Source organism: Chelonoidis abingdonii, chromosome 2 (genome assembly GCF_003597395.2).
Source record: "Chelonoidis abingdonii isolate Lonesome George chromosome 2, CheloAbing_2.0, whole genome shotgun sequence".
Taxonomy (NCBI): domain Eukaryota; kingdom Metazoa; phylum Chordata; order Testudines; family Testudinidae; genus Chelonoidis; species Chelonoidis abingdonii.
The window spans coordinates 261,433,609-261,454,846 of NC_133770.1; the positions used below are offsets into that span (position 1 = coordinate 261,433,609).

At 39.8% G+C, this 21,238-nt stretch overlaps 1 protein-coding gene across 2 annotated transcripts in view; it reads right to left on the minus strand.

Moving 5' to 3' along the window:
• The window catches only part of STK3 (serine/threonine kinase 3), a 284,230-nt gene that overhangs the window by 215,682 nt on the left and 47,310 nt on the right, over positions 1 to 21,238 (minus strand). For both annotated transcript variants that reach the window (XM_075063134.1, XM_075063135.1), the window contains 2 exons: positions 12,757 to 12,921; positions 10,656 to 10,823 (listed from right to left, as the gene is read on the minus strand). In XM_075063134.1, the coding sequence (XP_074919235.1) occupies positions 10,656 to 10,823; positions 12,757 to 12,921 (333 nt within the window). The remainder of the gene's footprint in view (positions 1 to 10,655; positions 10,824 to 12,756; positions 12,922 to 21,238) is intronic.

Genomic DNA, 21,238 nt, shown 5'->3' on the forward strand with positions numbered 1-21,238 from the left:
GGACGATGCCGAGGCTCCCAAGAGGTAGAAACAACATCCCTTCTCAGTGCTGGAGATGGAGATCGGTGCTAAGTCCTAATAGTCACCAGGGCACTCCTGACAGAAGCTGAAGTACTCGGTGACAAGTCCGAGTGACTCAGCTCTGAGGGAGGATGGAGAGCTGCCTCCATAAGGATAAACTTAAGTCTTGCGTCTCTGTCTTTTTTGGTGCACAGCCTTAAGTCCTTGCAGATCTTGCAGTGCTCCCATACGTGAGCTTCCTCCAGGCACTTAAGGCAGCTGGAAAGGGTGCTGCTTACCAGTATAGGCTTAAACCCCGGAGAACGAGGCATACCCCGGTGCCGGGCAGGGACTAACCCTGCAACATGCGGGGGAGGGACCAACCCTTAACCTAACTGTTCTAACAATTAAAAGTTAACAACTATAATAACTAACTATATACAACAAGTTAGAAACAACGTCCACTGAGAAGTTCTTGCAAACACAAAGACAAAGTACTTCTAGCAATGGCCATTTATACTGGCACCATAAGCGTGTGACTCCAGTGGCTACCAGAGCCAACCTGACAGATACCATTGAGGAATAAACCTTCCGCCAGCAGTTCTCAAGGCAAGTACACATCTACATTGGAATGGACATGAGCAAGCACTCAAAGAAGACTAAAGTCTTTCCCAGACCTGAGGAAGAGCTCTACGAGGCTTGAAAGCTTGTCTCTCTCACCAACAGAAATTAGTCCAATAAAAGTTATTACCTCACCCACCTTGTCTCTCTGTGTATCAGAATCAGACTGGAAATGCCCATGAGTCACAAGCACTTTTTTAGGATGAGGAAGGGACTACAATTTGTTGTGAAAGCCCTTTGTTTGTGTTGGTTCTTCTTATTTAGTTTTAATCCACCTCTGGATACACATGAGATAAAGTACAAACAAGTGAAGTTATCAAATATTTATATCTGGCTTATTTTCACTATATAAATATGGCATTCATTGCAAAAATAGGTAACATTTATCTTAACTGTTTCTTTAAAAACTTAGAAACATTTATCCTTCATATTTTGCATCCTAAAGAGTATCGCATCTAGCTACCACAATGACTGAACTCATAATATATTAATAATGTTGATATAAAGAAGCAATGGATTGACCACAGAAAGTAATACACTTACTAGCAAGCACTATGGGTGGCATCAATGGGCCAGGATTTCTCACCTGTGTCTGGATATTCACATTTTGGCAATATGATGTCTGTCTAACCATGTCTATGCAAATATCTGATGCAGTCATAACATCAGGTATTTGCTTACGTAGATTACATATGTGCAGCTCTGTATGCCTAAGTTTCTAAAATTTGCCTGAAATCTATTTCAAAAGCTTTCAAGAAAGGGGTAAAATTATGAATTAGGGTCCTGGATCTTTACTATACACCAGTATCACACCACCACACCAGAAGCAGCTTTCTATAATAATTAGGTAGCAAGCAGTTCAAGCAGAGAGGTCCTCTGCTTAAATTCTGTATGCATAGATCTCTGTTCAAGGTTAAGAAAACCATGTCTGTGTATTCTGGCAAGAAAAATACATTTTAAATGAAAAAGCATTTGGCATGTTTTGTTTTTAAAATATTGTACTGCTAGAAGGAAGTATCTAACAATCTGTTCATTATTTATTGTATGGGGGGTTTTATACGGAGAATTATTCAAGTTTTGATAAGATCTCTCAGCTGGATAGGCCGCTTGCTGATGCAAAGTAACAGCATATTTAAATTAAAATGTAAAGCTTGCTTTATTAAGGTCTCTTAAGAAAACATCACACTTCCTTAAAGTTTAGCTCTCAGAAAAACAGTGGAAAAAAATAATGTAGCAAAAAATACAATTCTTAGCTCAATGTTGATATTAATGCACCGTTTGTCCAACTGCCATTTGAACCACAAACAGCACTACTGTCTCTGAGGAAAAGCACTACATATCCAATTACCAGACGAAGTGACATTTCTCATGGTGATTTATGTGGGAGGCAACTTCTTGGACTACAGAAAGAATCAATTTATACTCACAGTATATGTTCTCTCTTTAAGATAAATATTGTTCTGGTATTAATTGTGCTCATGTTTGTCTTTAATACGTTAATCATTAATTTGAAATTCTAGCCATGAATAGGGCCACTAAGAATATGTATTATGGAGCAAGCCCTGCTCTCAGCTTCTCACAAATGGAGGGCCACCTGGCAGTGGAATCTAGACAGTTATTCTCTACTAAGTAGGCAGTCCTCAGGGGATATGCAGAGGGTGCATACTACCTGCAGAGTATAGAGCTCTGTAGTCCTCGGGCTCCCTGCATAACAGTCCAGCAGGAAGGTGGGGCAGTTCACCCATACAATTCCTCTAGCCATTACCTATATGGGACACTACAACCCTGGAGGCTCCTACAGTCATTACACTCTGTTGCTCATCCATTCTTCTCCCCTCATCCTGACATCTTCCTTACACTCAGCAAAAATTCCTGTTCCTAATTTATATGAACACGAGCAACACAACAAAACAGTTAAGCATTACTGGACTACCTAATGTACTAACATTACTCCTAGGGGACTTCTACATCAGAAAATTAAAAATTCTGTGCACAATATTTTAAAATTCTGCATATTTTATTTGTCAAAATCACGCAATATAATCACTCTGGTTTCAATTATTTCTGTAATTTATTTAAACTACAATACAATGGATGAAGAATAGGAGTGGGGAGCATTGGAGGAAATCCCCAAATGCCCTTGCCTAATATTAATGTAGCTAGGTTTGACCCTGCCTTTCTAGTTATTAGTCAACAAATATACGCAGCAATATGCTCAGTGTTACATCATAGGCAACTGAGGAGCAAGTGAGAGGTAGGGAATCAAACTCACAATTTATATTGGCTACTGAACCTCTTCAGGAAGGTCAATAGCAAACAGTTCATGGAGCACATTTTGATAGGATATTTTTTCAGTCCAAAAATTTAGACCAGTTCTAATCATTAAAGCATCGTAAGATTTATATGGCCATACTGTCCTTTATACCACTCTGGCAATGTAAAGGAGCCTTAAAACTTTTACACCTGTTTTATATTCCTGGGGGCATTCACAAAGAAAATGGGAACAATTTACTAAGCAGGCAGGCTGCTACATTCTGCTCTGACTGAGGGGACAGAGCCTGCCCCACATCTACCTCCTCAGAAACACCTGAAGCCCTGCCGACTGTGCTGCAATAGCGAGCGAGAGGGACAGAGTGTCTCTCTCTCTCTCACTCACACACACACCTGCTCATCTCATCTCCAGGCAATGATTTGTGTCTCTACCAGCTGCTCTGGGTGCCCAAACTAACCTGCTTGCATTGCCAGGGAGGGGCCCGTAAACAGTCTTGTGCTTCCCTTTACTTCCCTGTCAGAAGTCATTTTTCTGCAGGGAAGCAAAAGAATTCTTTGGGGGACATGAATTCTGTGCACATGCAGGGACACAAAATTCCCCCAGGAGTATAACATGGCCCTCATCCCCATGGTATCTGAGCACATCACCATCTTGAATGCATTTATCTTCAATTCCACTGTAAAGCAGGTATTATCCCTATTTTCACAGATCGAGAATTGAGCCGCAGAAAGGCAAAGTGACCTGCCCAAGTTCACATAGAAAGTCTGTGTTGGAGCATGGAATTGAACCCAGGTCTCCACAGTCCTAGGCCAGTGTCTTTAATCCTGGACCATCCTTCCTCTCTATACCTCAGCTCTTTCCCAGAAAACCAGAGTATACTATACCATTGGTTCTCAACCAGTAGTCGGGGGGGGCCACAAGCAGGTTTCAGGGGTGCCAGTATTGGACTTGCTGAGCCTCAGGGAAGAAAGCTGAAGCCCCACCACATGGGGCTGAATTCCGGGGCCCTGACCTCACCACCAGGGGCTGAAGTCAAACTTAGCTTTGCAAGAGCCCTTGTGGCATGGGGCCCAGGCAATTGCCCAGCCTACTACCCCCTAACATGGCCCTGGCTTTTATATGCAGAAAACAAATTGTGGTGGCACAAGTGGGCCATGGAGTTTTTGTAGCATACGGGGGGTGCCTCAGAAAGAAAAAGGTTAAGAACCCCTACTACATACAATCTATCACAATTTATAAAGGGTTAGAACATGTGTGGCACTGTATAAGAAACAGATATTAAGGCAGTTCATGCCCTAGAGCACTTACAAGATGCACTGAGATCCAGAGGATGGAGAAATATATTCCTTAATCCTATGTTCATTTAAAAAAATGTATTCCCAGATCTATTTCTCTTTTATCTGGCTATGTGCACACATATATGCATACATATATGCCAGAGATGACCAAACTGTGGCTCACAAGCCACATGCGGCTCTTTTACTGTTAAAGTGTGGCTCCTGGAGCCCCCATGCCCGTCCCTCTATTCTCCACCTACCAGACTGTGAGGAAACTTGGGACCTCTGCCTTGCAGCAGGGTGGTGAGGTAGGGGCTTCTGCCCAGCAGGAAGTGGGGGGTGTCAGGGCTTCAGCAGGAACAGCGCTAAAGCTCTGAGCCCCGGCAGGCACCACCTGCAGGGCTGAAGCCCCGAGCCACAGCAGGCGCACCCCACCTCTCAAACTTCTGAAGGTTGTTTTATACAGCTTGAAGGGTCAGTGAGTTTAGCCACACCTGATATATGCATACAAGTGCCTGCCTGGTAGAAGAATTTGATCTTTAGGAAGGTATTGAACAAGAATTTGCTTATCTGAAACAATGCTAACATCATAAGACAAATCACTTAAAGTATACACAAGATTTAGTTTTAACGGAGCTACTACTGTAGTCTCTTTCCTACTCTGGAGGGGCCCTGGACAAGAGGCCCCAGACAGGTGTGGGGATACTCACAGGTCCCCAGCTGGCTGCTGTGCAGTTGGAGTTCGTTCCGGTTGACAAGAGGGTCGCCTCAATGAGACTTTGGGTCTCAGAGAGGAAAACCTTGATTGTTGTTTGTGCCTGTAGCAGAGTGGACCTGCCCTGAACCTCAGATTCAAGAGGAACAATGCAGATTCTGTCCCAGCCACGGAACAGACTAGCTCTTTAATCTCTCACAGATATTCAAGACATCGTGGGACTTTGCTAATCCAGTCTACCTTTGTTTTGGAGAAGGCACATGAGCACATTCCCCGAGGTGTGGAAAGTGCCATGGGAGTATGAGATACCAATGTCGCTTTTTCATGCTATCCAGTCTCTCTATTCTCAGAGTGATAGTTTTGTTCGTATTCTTGGCATTAAGTCAAGTAGTTCAAAGCGGGCATTGGACTTCACCAAGGGTACATCTTGTCCCTACTCCTATTCATGATTTTCATGGACAGAATATCGAGGTGAACGTTTCTCTGCTGAGTGTGAAGTGGTTCGGATGAGAATCAGCACCTCTAAATTGGAGGTCATGGTCCTCTCCCGGAAGAAAGTGGACTGTTCTCTCCAGGTGAAGGGGGAGCAACTTCCCTTAGTGGAAGAGTTCAAGTATCTAAGGATCTTGTTCATGAGTGATGGTAAGCAGAAGCATGGGACTGACCAACGAATTGGTGCGGTGACAGCAGTGATGTGGGCACTGTACTGATCCGTGATAGTGAAGAGGGAGCTGAGTTCTCAGACAAAGTTCTCAGTTTACAGGTCAATCTACATCCCCATCCTCAACTATGGTCATGAACTTTGGGTAATGACCAAAAGGATGAGATCACGGCTATAAGCGGCAGACATGAAATTTCTCTGCAGGGTGGCTGGACTTACTCTCCAACACAGGGTGAGGGGCTTAGCTATTCAGGATAGCCTAGGACTAGAGCCACTACACCTCCAGATCGAGAGGAGCCAGCTAAGGTGGTTTGGGCACCTGATAAGGATGCCCCCTGGGAGGTTTCCTTTAGAACTCCACTGGGCATGTCCCACAGACAGGAGGCCCTAAGGACATGCTGGAAGGATTGTGTCTCCTGGCTGGCCTGGGAATGCTGGGGAATCCATCAGGAGGAGCTGGAATCTGTTGCAGAGGAAAGGGAGGTCCGGTCCTCCCTATTCTCCATGCTGCCACCACGACCCTCACCAAGAAAAGCTGAATAAAGGAAACAAAGATGAAGAAGACAGACCAAGGGAGCTACATTCCATAGCATCTGCAATATAAGTATTAAATCATCAGTCATCATCAACATCATCCTGAAAAGCCCTACTTATTCAGTCTCACCAAGCCACACTGGCATCCTCTTACAAATAGGGGGAGAAAAAAAAATTAAGTATGAATTTATAATAAAAATTAATTTCAACAATGTTCTTTAAAGGGTAACTTTATAATCTTTTTTCTTAATTTACACTGTTGTTCCGTAACTGTGTCTATCAAAATGCACACAGGACGTTTCAGGTACAAATATTAGGTAGCTCCTACCCCAAGACAGAAGAGACCTTAAATTACAATCTACTCTTACATTCCTTCTCCTAGAGATAGGAACAATGCCTTACCTAGTTTGTATGTTGATTAGCACATTGTGGGCACTACCGTAAACAGATAATAAAAGACGGTGATAAATTCCTACAGTCGGTGTAAAGAAGGCTTTCATAACTATCTTCTAGGAATTAAAACCTAATCTCAAAAGAAAAAACAGCAAAATGCTTTATTGAAACTGACAGAACTATTCCACCTGTTGGAGACAGGAAATGAACTAGACTATTCAATTAGAATTATTCATATAATAAGAGTGATGGTGTCAGCAAAAGTGAATTTTCCATCTTCTGGTATATATTTACAGGAGATTTTAATTTAGAGAAAACTATTTCCCCATTGGTTGAAACAAAGGTCTTCTTTAGTGAATAATGCCTAAAGCCATACTTACCCAGTTTATCTGGCAATAATTCACACTGCAGCCCATACTTATAATGCCATAGATTCACAGATTCCAAGGCCAGAAATATTGTGATCTCATGACTTTACACAGCTATAAGGGAGATGGGAGTGGCACTCTTGCAGGAGAGAAAGAATAAATATCTAGATTGTGGACTGATCAGTTCTGAGGGAGGAACCCTAGGAACAGTCAAGCTTGGAGAGGCATAAGTGAACTTTATGATATTTTGTTGCAGATTTGTTTGTTAACAGGAAGGGAATGAATTTGGACTGTAAATAGCATGTGGACTATGTATGTAGAGCAGGTTGGGAAAGACTCCATTTCAAAGTTTAATACAATTTACTTTCTTTGCTTGTTAAAGAAGATTCTGTAAGCAAGGATTTTGGAGGGCACAGCTTGATAACCAGAAAGGCAAATATTGCTAGAGTATTAGAGAAGCTTCCAGTTACCAAATTGGTACACCTCTACCCCGATATAACACTGTCCTCAGGAGCCAAAAATTCTTACTGCATTATAGGTGAAACTGCGTTATATCGAACTTGCCTTGATCCGCCGTATAATGCGGTAAAGCAGTGCTTTGGGGAGGGGGCGGGGCTGCACACCCCCCGCCCCCTCCCCAAAGCACTGCTTTACCGCATTATATCCGAATTTGTGTTATATCAGGGTAGAGGTGTAATTTGAATTTTCACTGATGACAGGGTCTAGACTAGAGCTAGTATAACAAAAAAGAATATGGTTAGTGCCAATCTTTTGTTTTGCATTACAAAAGAAGAAGATGATAGAGATGAATGGAAATAATAAAGGTAGCTGTTGATTAGGGAGAAAAAGAGTGAGTAAAGTAGCTGATGGTTTCATTTAAATACAGATAGTAACACAATGCAAACAAATAGGACGATATCCACACTCACTGCTATTTCTAGGGGCTGTCTTTCCATGTTCTAGAGTAGTCCTGATACCCACAAGCTTTCTGCCTTTTAAGACGTCCTTCATCAAAGAGGTAGTATTCTGAAGAACAGATGTTGCTCTCTGACGTATGTCTTTATTTAATACTACCAGCAGCATGAATGAAGTTAGACACTAGATGGATGAGTCAACGCAGGCCCCTTACATGTATGAAAAAAGTGCTACTATTAGACTATTGGGTTGGCTTATGGTCATGGCCTTTCCAGCATAAGCCAAACATGGTGGTCCCAAGTGGTAACAGCCTCAGATCTACAACATAACCAGATGAAAAGGCATTCATCACCTTTATGTAGTCACAAATATTTAACCACAAAGTTTAAGTACTTTACAAGAAGAAATCATTGTTGTTCTTCAGTCTGAAATGCCTTTTTCCTCCCTTCTCATCCTTCCCAAACTGAAACTTAGTACAATTCTTTGGAGTAGCTAGAGTGTGGTTAAATGGAGGAAGCTATGCTTGTTTGCATGGAATCTGCTATTTCCTCCCCTGCCAAAACACTTGTTTAAAAAAGTCATGTAATATTTCTATTAAACTGTAAATGCAGTCGACAAGGAAATGGCCTACTAGCAGTGTATTACCTTTGTGGCAATGCCAACTGGCCTACAGCAAAATAGAGCATATAACATGCATTCCCAAGTAACAAAATTGTACTTTACATAAATACCACAGAACTCAAGCAAGATCCAGAAAAAGCAATGAAAATTTGCCCAAGCTTTCATGCTTGCCTATATCAATTGTATGTCATAACTAAAACAAAATAGAAAAGCATCTACATATGTCCAAGGATCCTGTGAAGTTAGATCATATAACTCTGGGAAAACTATTGCAACTTAAATCTGTGTATTTCTTGTTAACCACTGTAACAGCTCACTAATAAAAATTAAGAAAACCTGTGGGTATCAAATATACAAAAGAGTACTAACAGCATACAAGTCCTTAAAGACCATAACACAATTTATTAACAAGAACATATGTTCTGTGTAATCCAGAATTGTTATGTTAAATTACTTTGGCCTTTGATATCATTCATTTGATTACAAGAATTAAAAAGACTCACAAGCTTTCAGATTCAAACAGTGACCTTTGGTTTATAAGCAGCTATTGTCATACTGATAAAATCCTCTCTGATAATTTAGTCCTTACCTTTCATTACCTAGTGCAACGACATGCAATTATGTTAAAGTGATCCCAGATGTAATGAAGATGATTTCATTAATGTTTATGCGTACAACTAAAAAACCCCAATACAATCAAATATAACTAATCTGTAATCAATACAGTTCTTCAAAACAGTTTAAAATGTTAAATCTTCGTTAATTAAGCCACTCATTAAAAAAGGGCGAGCTTGAAAGATATATGTCTTGTTCATCTCAATTTGAATGATTTCTAGTCATTCTTTAATTTCAAAATAGCCAAAAACAATGGCTTTGCCAAAAGTTTTACTAGGTATTTCTTTAAATGTTATAATGTTTCAAGACCACAAAACAATCAGTAGTTTTGCTTTAACTACTCACTAACAAAACTTTTTGCAACCTTAAAGATCATTCCTGCTTTTTTTAAAAAACCATAAATCTACTAAATACTCTTGAATGTATTCAAGTTAAAGTCACTGTGTAAAAACAGCACCTTTTTACTCAAACAATGTGGTTCCCTTTATTTATATTAAAATGCTGACTCATGAGATACTGACAAAAAGATTAAACAATATGATAAGCAAGTATGTGTGTCATGCTTAAATAATCCCAAATATACTGAGAAACATACTGCTTTTAGCAGCATATAATGTCTTGTTAACCCAGAATAGGTTCTAATTATAAATGGCACATAAAAATAACTGTTTTTATTATAATCATACTTATTAGAAAGGCATAACTATTATTTATAGTGCCCTTCAATAAGCAAAAATACATCCAACTGGTAGCAGTAAAGTCCCTGGATAACACCAGTCCATGAACGTCTCAAAAAGCAATACTTTTCAATTATCATCCCTCTTAGATCACACATTCTATTTGTTTATTTATTTTTAATCTAAGCTAATGCAGAAATACACTCCTAACTTAGGGAATGTCCAGACTACCTGCCGTATTAGCAGGTAGCAATCGATTTTTCAGGGAATCGATATATCGCATCTCATCTAGACGCGATATATCGATCCCCGAACATGCTCCCGTCGATTCCGGAATTCCACCAGAGCAAACGGCGGTAGCGGAGTCGACATGGGGAGCTGCAGACGTCGATCCGGCGCCGTGAGGACCCGAGGTAAATCCATCTAAGATACTTCGACTGCAGCTACGCTATTCAGGTAGCTGAAGTTGCATATCTTAGATCAATACTCCCCCCCTAGTGTAGACCAGCCCTTAATATTTAGTAACACATAAAAACTGGTTTGGAATTATGAACACTGTCAATAACAACCAATGGGTCAAATCTTGAATTCTGTTCTTGGCTATTATTAATCAAAACATCCTTTGAAGGAAGAAAGGATGGTCACGTGGTTAGAACAGTGGACTGAACTCAGGCTTCCTTTGTTACCTTGGGGAAGTCACTTAGATAACTAAGGCACAGAGAGATTATATGTAAAATGAAGATAACAGTACTTTCTTATAGGGGGATTGTGAAAAATCAATTCCATGTTTGCAAGGTACAAACTATAGTAACAGGACCTTTTAAGTACTGAGGAGATAGAAGTCAAGCAGCGAGTGAGACCTGATTAAGGATTCCAGGATTTTGTCCACATTTCTGTTATTTATATAAGATATAACTTTACAGTTAGCTGTACAAACAATATACCATGGTCAATAACTCATTTTTAAAAATTCACATTTTACTTACTCTCATTGGATGTATATCAGCATATGGAGGCTTTCCTTCAGCCATTTCTATTGAAGTGATACCAAGGGACCAGATATCTGCCACACAGTTGTAACCAATCTCTTGTATTACCTCAGGAGCCATCCAAAATGGAGTACCTATAACAGTATTTCGTTTTGCCATTGTATCCTGTAATTACATCATTCATGCAATTAAAATTTGGACATTTGCATAGATTCCTATTACATTTGTTTCATATTTAAGGTTAGAACTGAGATTCCATTGTAAGCACTACATCGCTCCCCCTCCCATCCCCTTCTAAATCTACAAATAAACAAATACCCTCAAAATTGGTAGATGATGTCTGTGACTGAGGGAGAGTTTTCCTTTCAAACCTGAAGTAAATAAAACAAGGCATTTCTTGATTTTTTTGCACTTAAAATAAAGAACTTCCCCGGAGTCCAATAAGTCTAAAGTTTTTTACCACGTTATTCCTCTTCTTCTTTCCAATTTTTTGCCGCAAAATTTACGGGACTCATGTCATCAACAGGAAAAAGTCTAGTTGATTTAAACTCATTTTTAAACTATATCAGTATTTTTAAATAGTGATACTGGAATGGGGCTTCAGGAGCTGCCAAGCTAATGATAGCTCACCAGCAGCTTCAGACACAGGCCAGGTTGAATAAGGAAAATCAAGTGGAAGGGTTGTTTGCTCTCCAAGTCTCCAACACAGAGCCCAGGAAGAAGGAAAGCGGGTGTATCTAGTAAGACCAATGGATTTTAGGTGGGAAGGGACAAAACCATGGGCTACCCCACTCACCTCTGTTGACCACTTACAGGCAGAATTAAGACAGTGTGGGTACCTTAACTGAATTTCCAAACTCTCACATGTTTGAGTTTCTTGAAAATCTAATCTTAACTCTACATTTCTACAATTTTTATTTCTGTGCATATTTACTTCTGTAAAATAAGGACTGTTATTAGCTAGGATTGCTAACTACAATGTTCTTATAAAGGTTTTTACTCTTAAGTTATTGATATGTACTCCCAACTGCTTCATTTCTAAGATTTTTTTAGAGGGATCACTTCACGTATTTAGTTGAGTTCATAATGTTCAGCAGACGCTGTTACAATGATAATGCAAAAGTTATTCCTGTTATGTCACTCACAAAAAATGCAAACATTTATGATCCTACTGCCATAACAAAGCATCAAGCTCTTTTGAAATGTAGCAGTGCCCATAAATCCATATGACTAATAAGTTAGCCAGCCACTTTTCCAGGTTTTGGAACACTTGCATCTTAACAGTGCCAGAAAAAGGCCAAATTGGATTAAATAGAAAGTGGTATTTTTCCAAGCCCTGCCCACATAAATCACCAAGATGAGATTGTGCTCGCCATAGGTGTGGAGATGTTCAAAATATGATCAAATGCTCTCTGAGCTCCCCTAGGCTCAATACGCTTGGCTTCCCTTTCGTGGGTGTTCAATATGCACATTTGCTCTGCTAGTCTACCTAGGGAACTGGCTCTCAACCTTTTCAGACTACTGTATCCCTTTCAGGACTCTGATTTGTCTTGCGTACCCCCAAGTTTCACCTCACTTAAAAACTACTTGATTACGAAAATCAGACAAAAAAAAATCCAAAATGTCACAACACACTATTACTGAAAAATTGCTTACTTTTCATTTTGTCTGTATGAAATTTTAGCCTGTACTGATTTTGCTAGTGCCTCTTATGTAGCCTGTTGTTAAACTAGGCAAACATCACAGTGAGTTGATGTACTCCCTGGAAGACCTCTGTGTACCCCCAGGGGTACACATTTCACCCTGGTTAAGAACCACTGATCTAGGACATTAGCCAAGGGCATGAAAGCAGTGCTAACTTTCCCAAAAGCCACCTACTTGTGGCACCAAAATAAGAAGTGTCTCACAATACGCTGTGCAGTACTGTGATCCTCCCTCTCTTTTTTACAGGGGCAATGAAATCATTAACAATGTTGATATTTAAATTATTATTAATACCTCATTCTGAGAGCTGTTGTTCCAGGTCCTTTCCACACTTATATTGACATCTCTGCATTATAACAATCTAAAAAAGATTCTGACCTTTACATATACTTACTGTTAATTGGCCAGCCACTCCAAAATCGGCTAATTTTGCATGTCCTTCTGTGTTAAGGAGGATGTTTCCAGCCTTTATATCTCTGTGTATTTTTCTCATGAAGTGCAAATATTCAAGTCCTTTAAGTGTGGATTTAAGAATCGTTGCTATTTCATCTTCTGTTAGCTACAAGAAAACAAACATCTAACTACTTTTCTTCCTGGGTGTATACACACACACACACAATAGTTATACATTTAAATAAACAATGTTATAGAATAGAAGAATAAAACTCAGGTTCTGTAAACTGTTTTATATTTATTATTATTTATATAACACACATGAAGTATGCTAGATGCTTTACAGATATGAGGCAAGACCAGGTCTAAAAGAATTTACAATTTAAGGCTCTGATCCTGCACGTTGATCCACACAGCTGGATGGGAAGTAATCCTACTTCAAACAGGAGCAGGAGTTTGCCCATACAGATCACATTGCAAAATTGGGCCCTAAACATCACCTAATCAAAATAGGGGTTGAAATGTTGCCACAAGATTAGCTTAAAACTTTTTTCAATTTTTTTATGTTTTCTTTATTTTATACATAGGAGAAAGGAGAATTCTCTCTCTCTCTCCAATATAATCTCTAATTAGATTATTAACTCTTAGAGACAGGTGCTGCCTCAAAGAAAATGTTTTGGCAGTAGAGTTAATATGGATTCTTACCAAGATTTAGCAACCCCCATGCTTCCCCCACTGTCCACATGCTAAAACTTTTTACCCAGATTTGGAGGTGCTTTGAGCCTGAGCTAGCAGACCAGCTGGGGGTATGGATTAGATTAGAACCTGGTCTCCACTTAAACTCGGACTGGAGTGTGGATGCAGACTAAATCACTCAAGAGTTGACAGTCCTCTAATGCTTCCCCACACTTCCCCCTGAAGAACAGGCAAGTACTCCCACAATTGCCTGGGAAAGAATCAGAGCATCTCAGCACAGAGAACCATGGGATATGACCCCAAACACAAATAAGTAAGTAAAGAAATAGTGGATATGTGGATATGACTTTGCACTGGGGACACTCACACATGGACTAGACTACCCCAGGTGCTCAGACGTTGGTGCTTATCACCCAGATTAACTATTCAGTGAATCACAAAAATCACAGAAATGTAGGCTGGAAGGGACTTCGAGAAATCCTCAAATCCAGCCCCCTGCACTGAAGCAGGATTGAGTAAACCTAGATCATCCCTGATGGGTTTTTGTCCAACCTGGTCTTAAAAACCTCCAATGACAGGAATTCCACAACATTCTTTGGAAGTCTATTCCAGTGCTTAACTGTCCTTATAGTTAGAAAGATTTTCCTGATCTCTAATCTAAATCTCCCTTGCTGCAAATAAAGCCCAATATTTCTTGTCCTACCTTCAGTGGACGTGGAGAACAATTGACGACAGTCCTCTTTATAACAGCTCTTAACATATTTGAAGACTGCTATCGGGTCCTGCCATCTTGTTCTCAATATACTGAACGTGCCCAGAATGTTGGGAATCATTAGGAAAGGGATAGATAAGAACACAGAAAATATCTACTGCCTCTCTATAAATCCATGATATGCTGACATCTTGAATACTACATGCAGAGCTGGTCATTCCATCTCAAAAAAGACATGGAATTAGAAAGGGTACAGAAAAAGACAACAAAAATGACTGGGGTATGGAACAGCTGCCATATGAGGAGAGATTAATGAGACTGGGACTTTTCAGCTTGGAAAAGAAATGACTAAGGGGGGATATGATAGAGGTCTATAAAATCATGACTGTGGTGGAGAAAGTAAATAAGGAAGTCTTATTTACTCCATCTCAGAACACAAGAACTCAGGGATTACCAAATGAAATAAATAGGCAGCAGGTTTAAAACAAACAAAAAGAAGTATTTCTTCACACAATGCACAGTCAGCTTGTGGAACTCTTTGCCAGAGGATGTTGTGAAGGCCAAGATTATAACAGGCTTCAAAAAAGAACTAGATAAATTCATAGAGGATAGGTCCATCAATGGCTATGAGCCAGGGTGGGCAGGGATGCAAAACCATGCTCTAAAGTGCCCCTTGCCTCTGTTTTCCAGAAGCTGGGAATGGGTGACACGGGATGGATCACTTGATGATTACCTGCCCTGTGCATTCTCTCTGAAGCACCTGTCATTGGCCACTGTCGGCAGACAGGATTAGATGGACCATTGGTCTGATCCAGTATGGCCATTCTTATGTTCTTATGTAGCACTCTCTGTTAATTTCCATTTTCAAAATACTCTGCTGAGATTATAGAGTACAAAAGACAGATTTTGCTCAGAAGGCAAAATTAATTACCATGAAGAGGAAAAAGACAAAGGTCTATCTATGCATTCCTTAAATCCTACAAGTGAACTGGCCAGATGCTGGCCTTCCACAATTAAGGAATGAATTTCACTACAGACAATGAACATGATAGTCACACATGAAGCCCCATTTTTCCCCCATTTTATAAGGTGTTAAAGTTGGTCAAAATTGCTGATCAATAAAGTTAAAGTGTCAAAACTGTTTCCAGTCTAACCTCCTAATTTTCAAAAACTTAACTTTCCAAAACAGTTTTTAAACAACATCAATACGTTCCTGACTTTTACAAAAAATATCTAAATTTATAGTACAGTAATAACTAAAAAAAAAATAGCTACTTTTTATAGTTCAAACTTCCCATGTGCTTATTCCACAGAACTGGTGCATAGGCTAGTTTTGACAAAATCTGGTGAGAATATTTGATCACAAATTTTAAAAATGTTTAATTGCCAAGTGACTGATTGTGCCTTACCAATGCCAGCAGAGAGGACAGTCACCATCAGACCAGATGATGAACAGCAGAATAGGACCAGTCAGTCACTTTCTCTTACCAGAAGGAAGATAAACCACCTTAGCTGTACAGTATAAGAGAGGCTATCAAGATCTCACACCCTAAGGCACTAATGAACTAGCAGAGTCCTAAATTTGGATTGAGCTCAAGGGAATGCCATGTTTTCTTAATTTCTCAAACTCCCACATATGAAATTCCTGCAAAGTCTACAATTAGCAATATCAAGGCTGAGCTACTGCTCATTAGCACTTCCTAATGGCAGCAACTATCAGTTTCACACTGCTGACAGTACACAAACCAGACAGTGCTAATTAAGAGTTTCTGGGCAAGAGAAGAGAAAGAAAAAACAAAAATGGATAAAACAGATGGATCTGTACACAGAGAGGAAAAAAAATACATGCAGCATACTGGGGCAGAGAAAACCACCTGACCCCACCATTCCCATCATTCTTATGGCTTGTCTACACAATGAGTTATTCGGGAACAGATATTCCTGAATAGCGCAAGGTGAGAACACTATCTTGTTCCTATTTAGTTTAAATCACTGGGTTAAACTAAACAGAAATAAGGCCCTCTTATCCCAGCATAAGAGTCTCCACCCATGGAGCCACTCAGGAATAGCTGTTGCTGAATAACTTCAAGTTCAGACAAGCAACCCACATCCTCTGCTTTCCCCTCCCCACCCCATTGTCTTTCTCACCCCCTCCCAATTGCAAAGATGTGTCTTTCAGAGTGTCAACATTTTAAATTGACATTGGGAGTACTATTATACTGGAATGTGTTCAAGGCTGCCATCAGCTGATTCTTTGATCTGTTGATAATTACAGAGATGTTGAACGTAATGAGCCTGTTCACCAAAAGTCAAGAAATCTATGTGTTCTTCATATGCCCCCCTTCAGGTTTTTCAATTTTCGCCATAAACAATAGGGTTCTGCTAACTGATAACTAGAATGTTCCTGACATTTTAGAATTGATCGGATGTGTCATTCAAAAGTTAATCACATTATAGCCAAACAGCAAAATTCCATCATGGTGAGTGTAATCCCTCACACTCAGCCAAAAACCTGCTCTAAAATGTCCTTCAAATATATGAATTACTTTGCTGTTTGCCAAATGCTTTCTATTAGCAAGTAATAAATTGTCAATATGCGACATGATCTGCATTAAAATATATCGTGTTACTAGAGCTGTTGTAACACTGTATTGTGGAATAGCAGGAATCTTAATTTAGCTGGCCCTTTATTTCAACATTAAGACCATCTTCATTTTAATCAGAACAATTATTACTATGGGAAGATCATGGTACTATGATAACTATGACTTTTCTTGAAACCACAGCCTATTAATGACTGCTGCTCTATCCTGCAAAGCGTTGTTAGGCTGTGTCAGTCAGGGGTGTGGAAAAAAAAACAACACACTCCTGACTGACAAACTATGCCAGCAAAACTCATGTAGCTATACTGGCAAAATCACTCCTTTCGCTAGTATAAGCTGCCTCTTCACCAGAGGGCTCTGCTAGTCTACCTATACCAGTCTAGCAGCATCAGCCAACCCTTCATAGTGTAGACTGGCCATACAAAGCATAGTCAATACTAAGATATTGCTTTTCATGAAGAGGTCAGCTGCCCATACTACTCGCCTCCACAATCATTATGGGTTTTAAACAATCTTCTTTATTTCACTCACTAAACACCAGGTAGCCCTTTCTTTTTTCATGGTGAAAAAGGGCATTACAAGATTGCATTAAAAGTCAACAATTGTGTGACACATTTTGACGAATTACACTTCATTTTTTTCATATTGTGTTTGCTTTTCCAGTAAAGATGCGTGGAAAATTGTCTCCTCATATTCAGTTAGGGTAGTACAAAAGAGCATAACCAGGAGAAATGGGATGAAAATTAAAGAAATAAAAAACTGCGTATGAATGGTCAAGACAAAACTTCCTGAGTAGGAAACCAAGTAAACTCCATTGCTTGGGACTTTTAAAAGTGGACTGGACAAGACATCTTTTTAAAAATAACACATTGTCAGGATCCAGCAATGGCAAAGGGACACACTAGATGACCCAGGTCTTTCCCATTTCTACAGTTTATCATCAGTTATTTACCTAGAAATATAAATTGTTCACTGCACTTTCAAGAAGGCAACCAACGATCAACAAATGACATGTCCTTGACTCCTGAAGTAAAAATAATATAGTACAAAAAAACACACAGTGGGATATAGTCATTTTCATTTGGCTGCTTAATAAACCAGGTGGACTACTCAGGTAACCTGACAGATTACCCAAAACTATCCCTCTCAATTTAGTCTTGATGATCACAATAGGGATATATAAGCTTTTCTAACAATTATTTTCAGGTGAATAGTAAGAATATCTCTTTTGTATGTGCCATATTCCAGGAAGAGCCCCTTCAGTTTTTATCAGGATTATGGAATAAATGAAAAAAACACCTAGAAAGAATCTATCTATCTTAGTGCATACTGGAACACAATTTGGATAATTGTTCTTAAAATTGTGTAAGTTGTTCATGCAACTGGCATATATTCAAAAAGTAATGGAGTACGTGAATGCAACATGCTCCCAGAAACCTGAGGGCTTGTCTACATTTACAGTGCTGCAGCTGCGCCGCTCTGATGCTTACTGAAGATGCTACATACACTGACAAAAGAGGTTCTCCCATCGTTATAGGTACTCCACCTCCCCAAGAGGCAGCAGCTAGGTTGCCAGAAGAAGCCCCTCTATTGACACAGCGCTGTCTACACTGGGGATTAGGTCAGTATAAAACTGCATCACTAGCAGGGCGGCTCTAGGTATTTTGCTGCCCCACACATGGCAGGCAGGCTGCCTTCAGCAGCTTGCCTACGGGAGGTCCCCAGTCCCCCAGATTGGCGGCATGCCTGCGGGAGGTCCATCGAAGCCACGGGACCAACGGACCTGCCACAGGCATGCCGCCAAAGGCAACCTGCCTGTCACCCTCGCAGCGACCGGCAGAGCGTCCTCCGTGGCTTGCCACCCGCGGCATCCGCTTGGCATGCTGGTGTCGCCCTGGTCACTCAGGGGTGTGGAAAATCCACATCCATAAGCGATGCAATTATACTGACATACACTGGTAATGTAGACACTACAAGAAAGAGGAGTGCTCTATTTAGGCACCAGTGTATGCTTCAAACTTTCCCTTTTCCCTGCACACACACAAAACTGTAAAGAAATTAAGTTAAGCAACAGCAATTTTTTACAGTTGCTGTTTTGAAAGAGTACAGGATATATCCGCTACCTCTTTTTCCTATTTTTTATTACATACCAAGATCAATCATTTCATAAGAGAGCGGAATGATTCCACAGAAAAGGGGGAGGGGAAGCGAGAGGGAAACAGTTGTCATTAGCAAGCTCATCTTCTTAAGGGTTAGTGTTCACAACAAATTTAAATTATTAAATATATAGAAAAACTTCACAGCTTGAGGTTCAATCCAGTCTTATAAATTCTGGGTATGGAGCTTACCCTTCTCAGTCACTTTTACTACCCTTTTCATTTGCAAGTGAAGGTGAAAACTGAAGCAGAGTTAACTCATTGTTCACTAGGGATTAGTTAGTACCCCTGCCCCATGTTTCACACACCTGGTCTAACATCAAGCTTGAACAGGCCTTAAGAATTATTTTTGCTGTTTTCGCTCAGCAGGTACAGCCCAAAGCCTTTTAGTGCTCCTCCTTTATGCTGACTGCTGAGGCACTTGAAAGGATTTTGGAGAGCGTTTGGAAATGGAAAGCAAGCGGTTATGCATGACTTAACAAGAAAAGTTATTTGGTATAAACCTTCCTCATCTTCCTCTCTCCTTGATAGAGTAAAATTGCTTAACTGGTTGGGAGCCAAGAGAAAAGGGGGAATCTCATGTCAAGTGTAAGATAAAAGTTTGAGTAGAAGAATATCTAGGAAAAGAGGCCTCTTGTATTACATGAATTCACAATTTACTGGGCAAAATACAGTGATAATGCAAATGGTGGTGTAAATAACATGTCAAAGATATATAAAGTGGTCAGAAAAGGAGACAGAAGCATGTGTAGTCTACACACCATACATGGAGAACATGGGATAGACTGTATTGGGAAGGAGGAGGAAAGAGATGGGGTTTTGCTTTATTTTACAACTTTCTGTTAATCTGATTTATGCGCTACACACCCATTCCAGTCCTTGGCATATAAAATTACACCCATTTACACTTCCTTTTCTGACAACTGTGTGCAGCCATCTAACTTATATTAACATTTGTCACCTCTAAATTTGGTGCAGAGGCTTCTGTGGGAGCTGCTTCTGCTTATACCAGGTCTAAATATGGTTAACTGTGGCTTTGTCTATACTTAAAAGTTATACTGGCATAGCTATGTCAGTCAGGAATCTGAGAGGACAAAATACACCCCTGATCAACACAGCTACGCCGACAGAAGAGTGTTTCTGTCAGCACAGCTGAAGTCATTTTAGGAGGAGGTATTCCTACACCAGCAGAAAAATTCCTTGTGTGAGTGCAGTAGGGAGCTATATCAGTATAGGATCTGTGTAGACATAGCCTAACAATACAAAAAGAGCATTGAAAAAAGGTACCTTTTAAACACTACATAATTTATTTGCATTGTTCCTGAAGGAGCAGCATTAAGTACACTTCCTTTCCCGTACGTGATAACACAACAGTGACCAACGTTGCTCTAACAAACAATGAAAGAACTTATTATAGTGTCTTTGTTTGAAGGAGTTAAGCTTGCTGATTTTCTTTACTTTCATTCAATTAAAATATCAATCTCAATACTGAATTAATGCAGATTACCTTTATTTAATACATCTGTATCCTATCTATATATGCAATTCTGCACTACACATGCTCCTAAACCCACAGGTATGCTATGTTAAAAACTTCATTTCAGAGACCCATGAATTTAGTATCATTTAACCATAGCAAATTTGACTTTTATACACATACACTCTCTATTCTTATTCAGCACACACTCTCTATTCTTATTCAGCACACAAAATAGTCTATAAAAAGGCAGCTGTTAAGGGGTCACCACTAGTTACTTTGTATTCTTGGGAGGTACAGCAAAGAACAAAATTGCACTAGTATGTTCAGCTAATTTATTCTGTTTTAGAAGGATTAGCTGAAATGCAGCCTATTTGAATAATTCAGTTCTAACTTTTTGAAATATATAGCCCATATCTTATAGTATATAGAGATAGAATAATTCCCAAATATTTTATCATTTCGGGGCTAACTAATACTTTAGCTGACTGACATCTTCCTTCAGATCCTCTTTAAACTCTCCTTCGCTGTAAAGTTATTTCCTCATTTGGATTTTATATTACATCTAGGGAGATCAGACAGCAAGTATGAAAAATCGGGACAGGAGGTGGGGGGTAATAGGAGCCTATATAAGAAAAAAACCCAAAAATCAGGACTGTCTCTATAAAATTGGGACATCTGGTCACCCTAAATTCATCCGATCTTCTCTAGGCCTTTCTTATAGGCCATGAATCTGAAGTCAGTTCCATCTGAAATCCCATTGATTTCAGTAGAACTCAATGCAGGCGTATGGGTCTACCTATGCAGAAAAAATGCAGGATCAGGACTTTATATTGCAA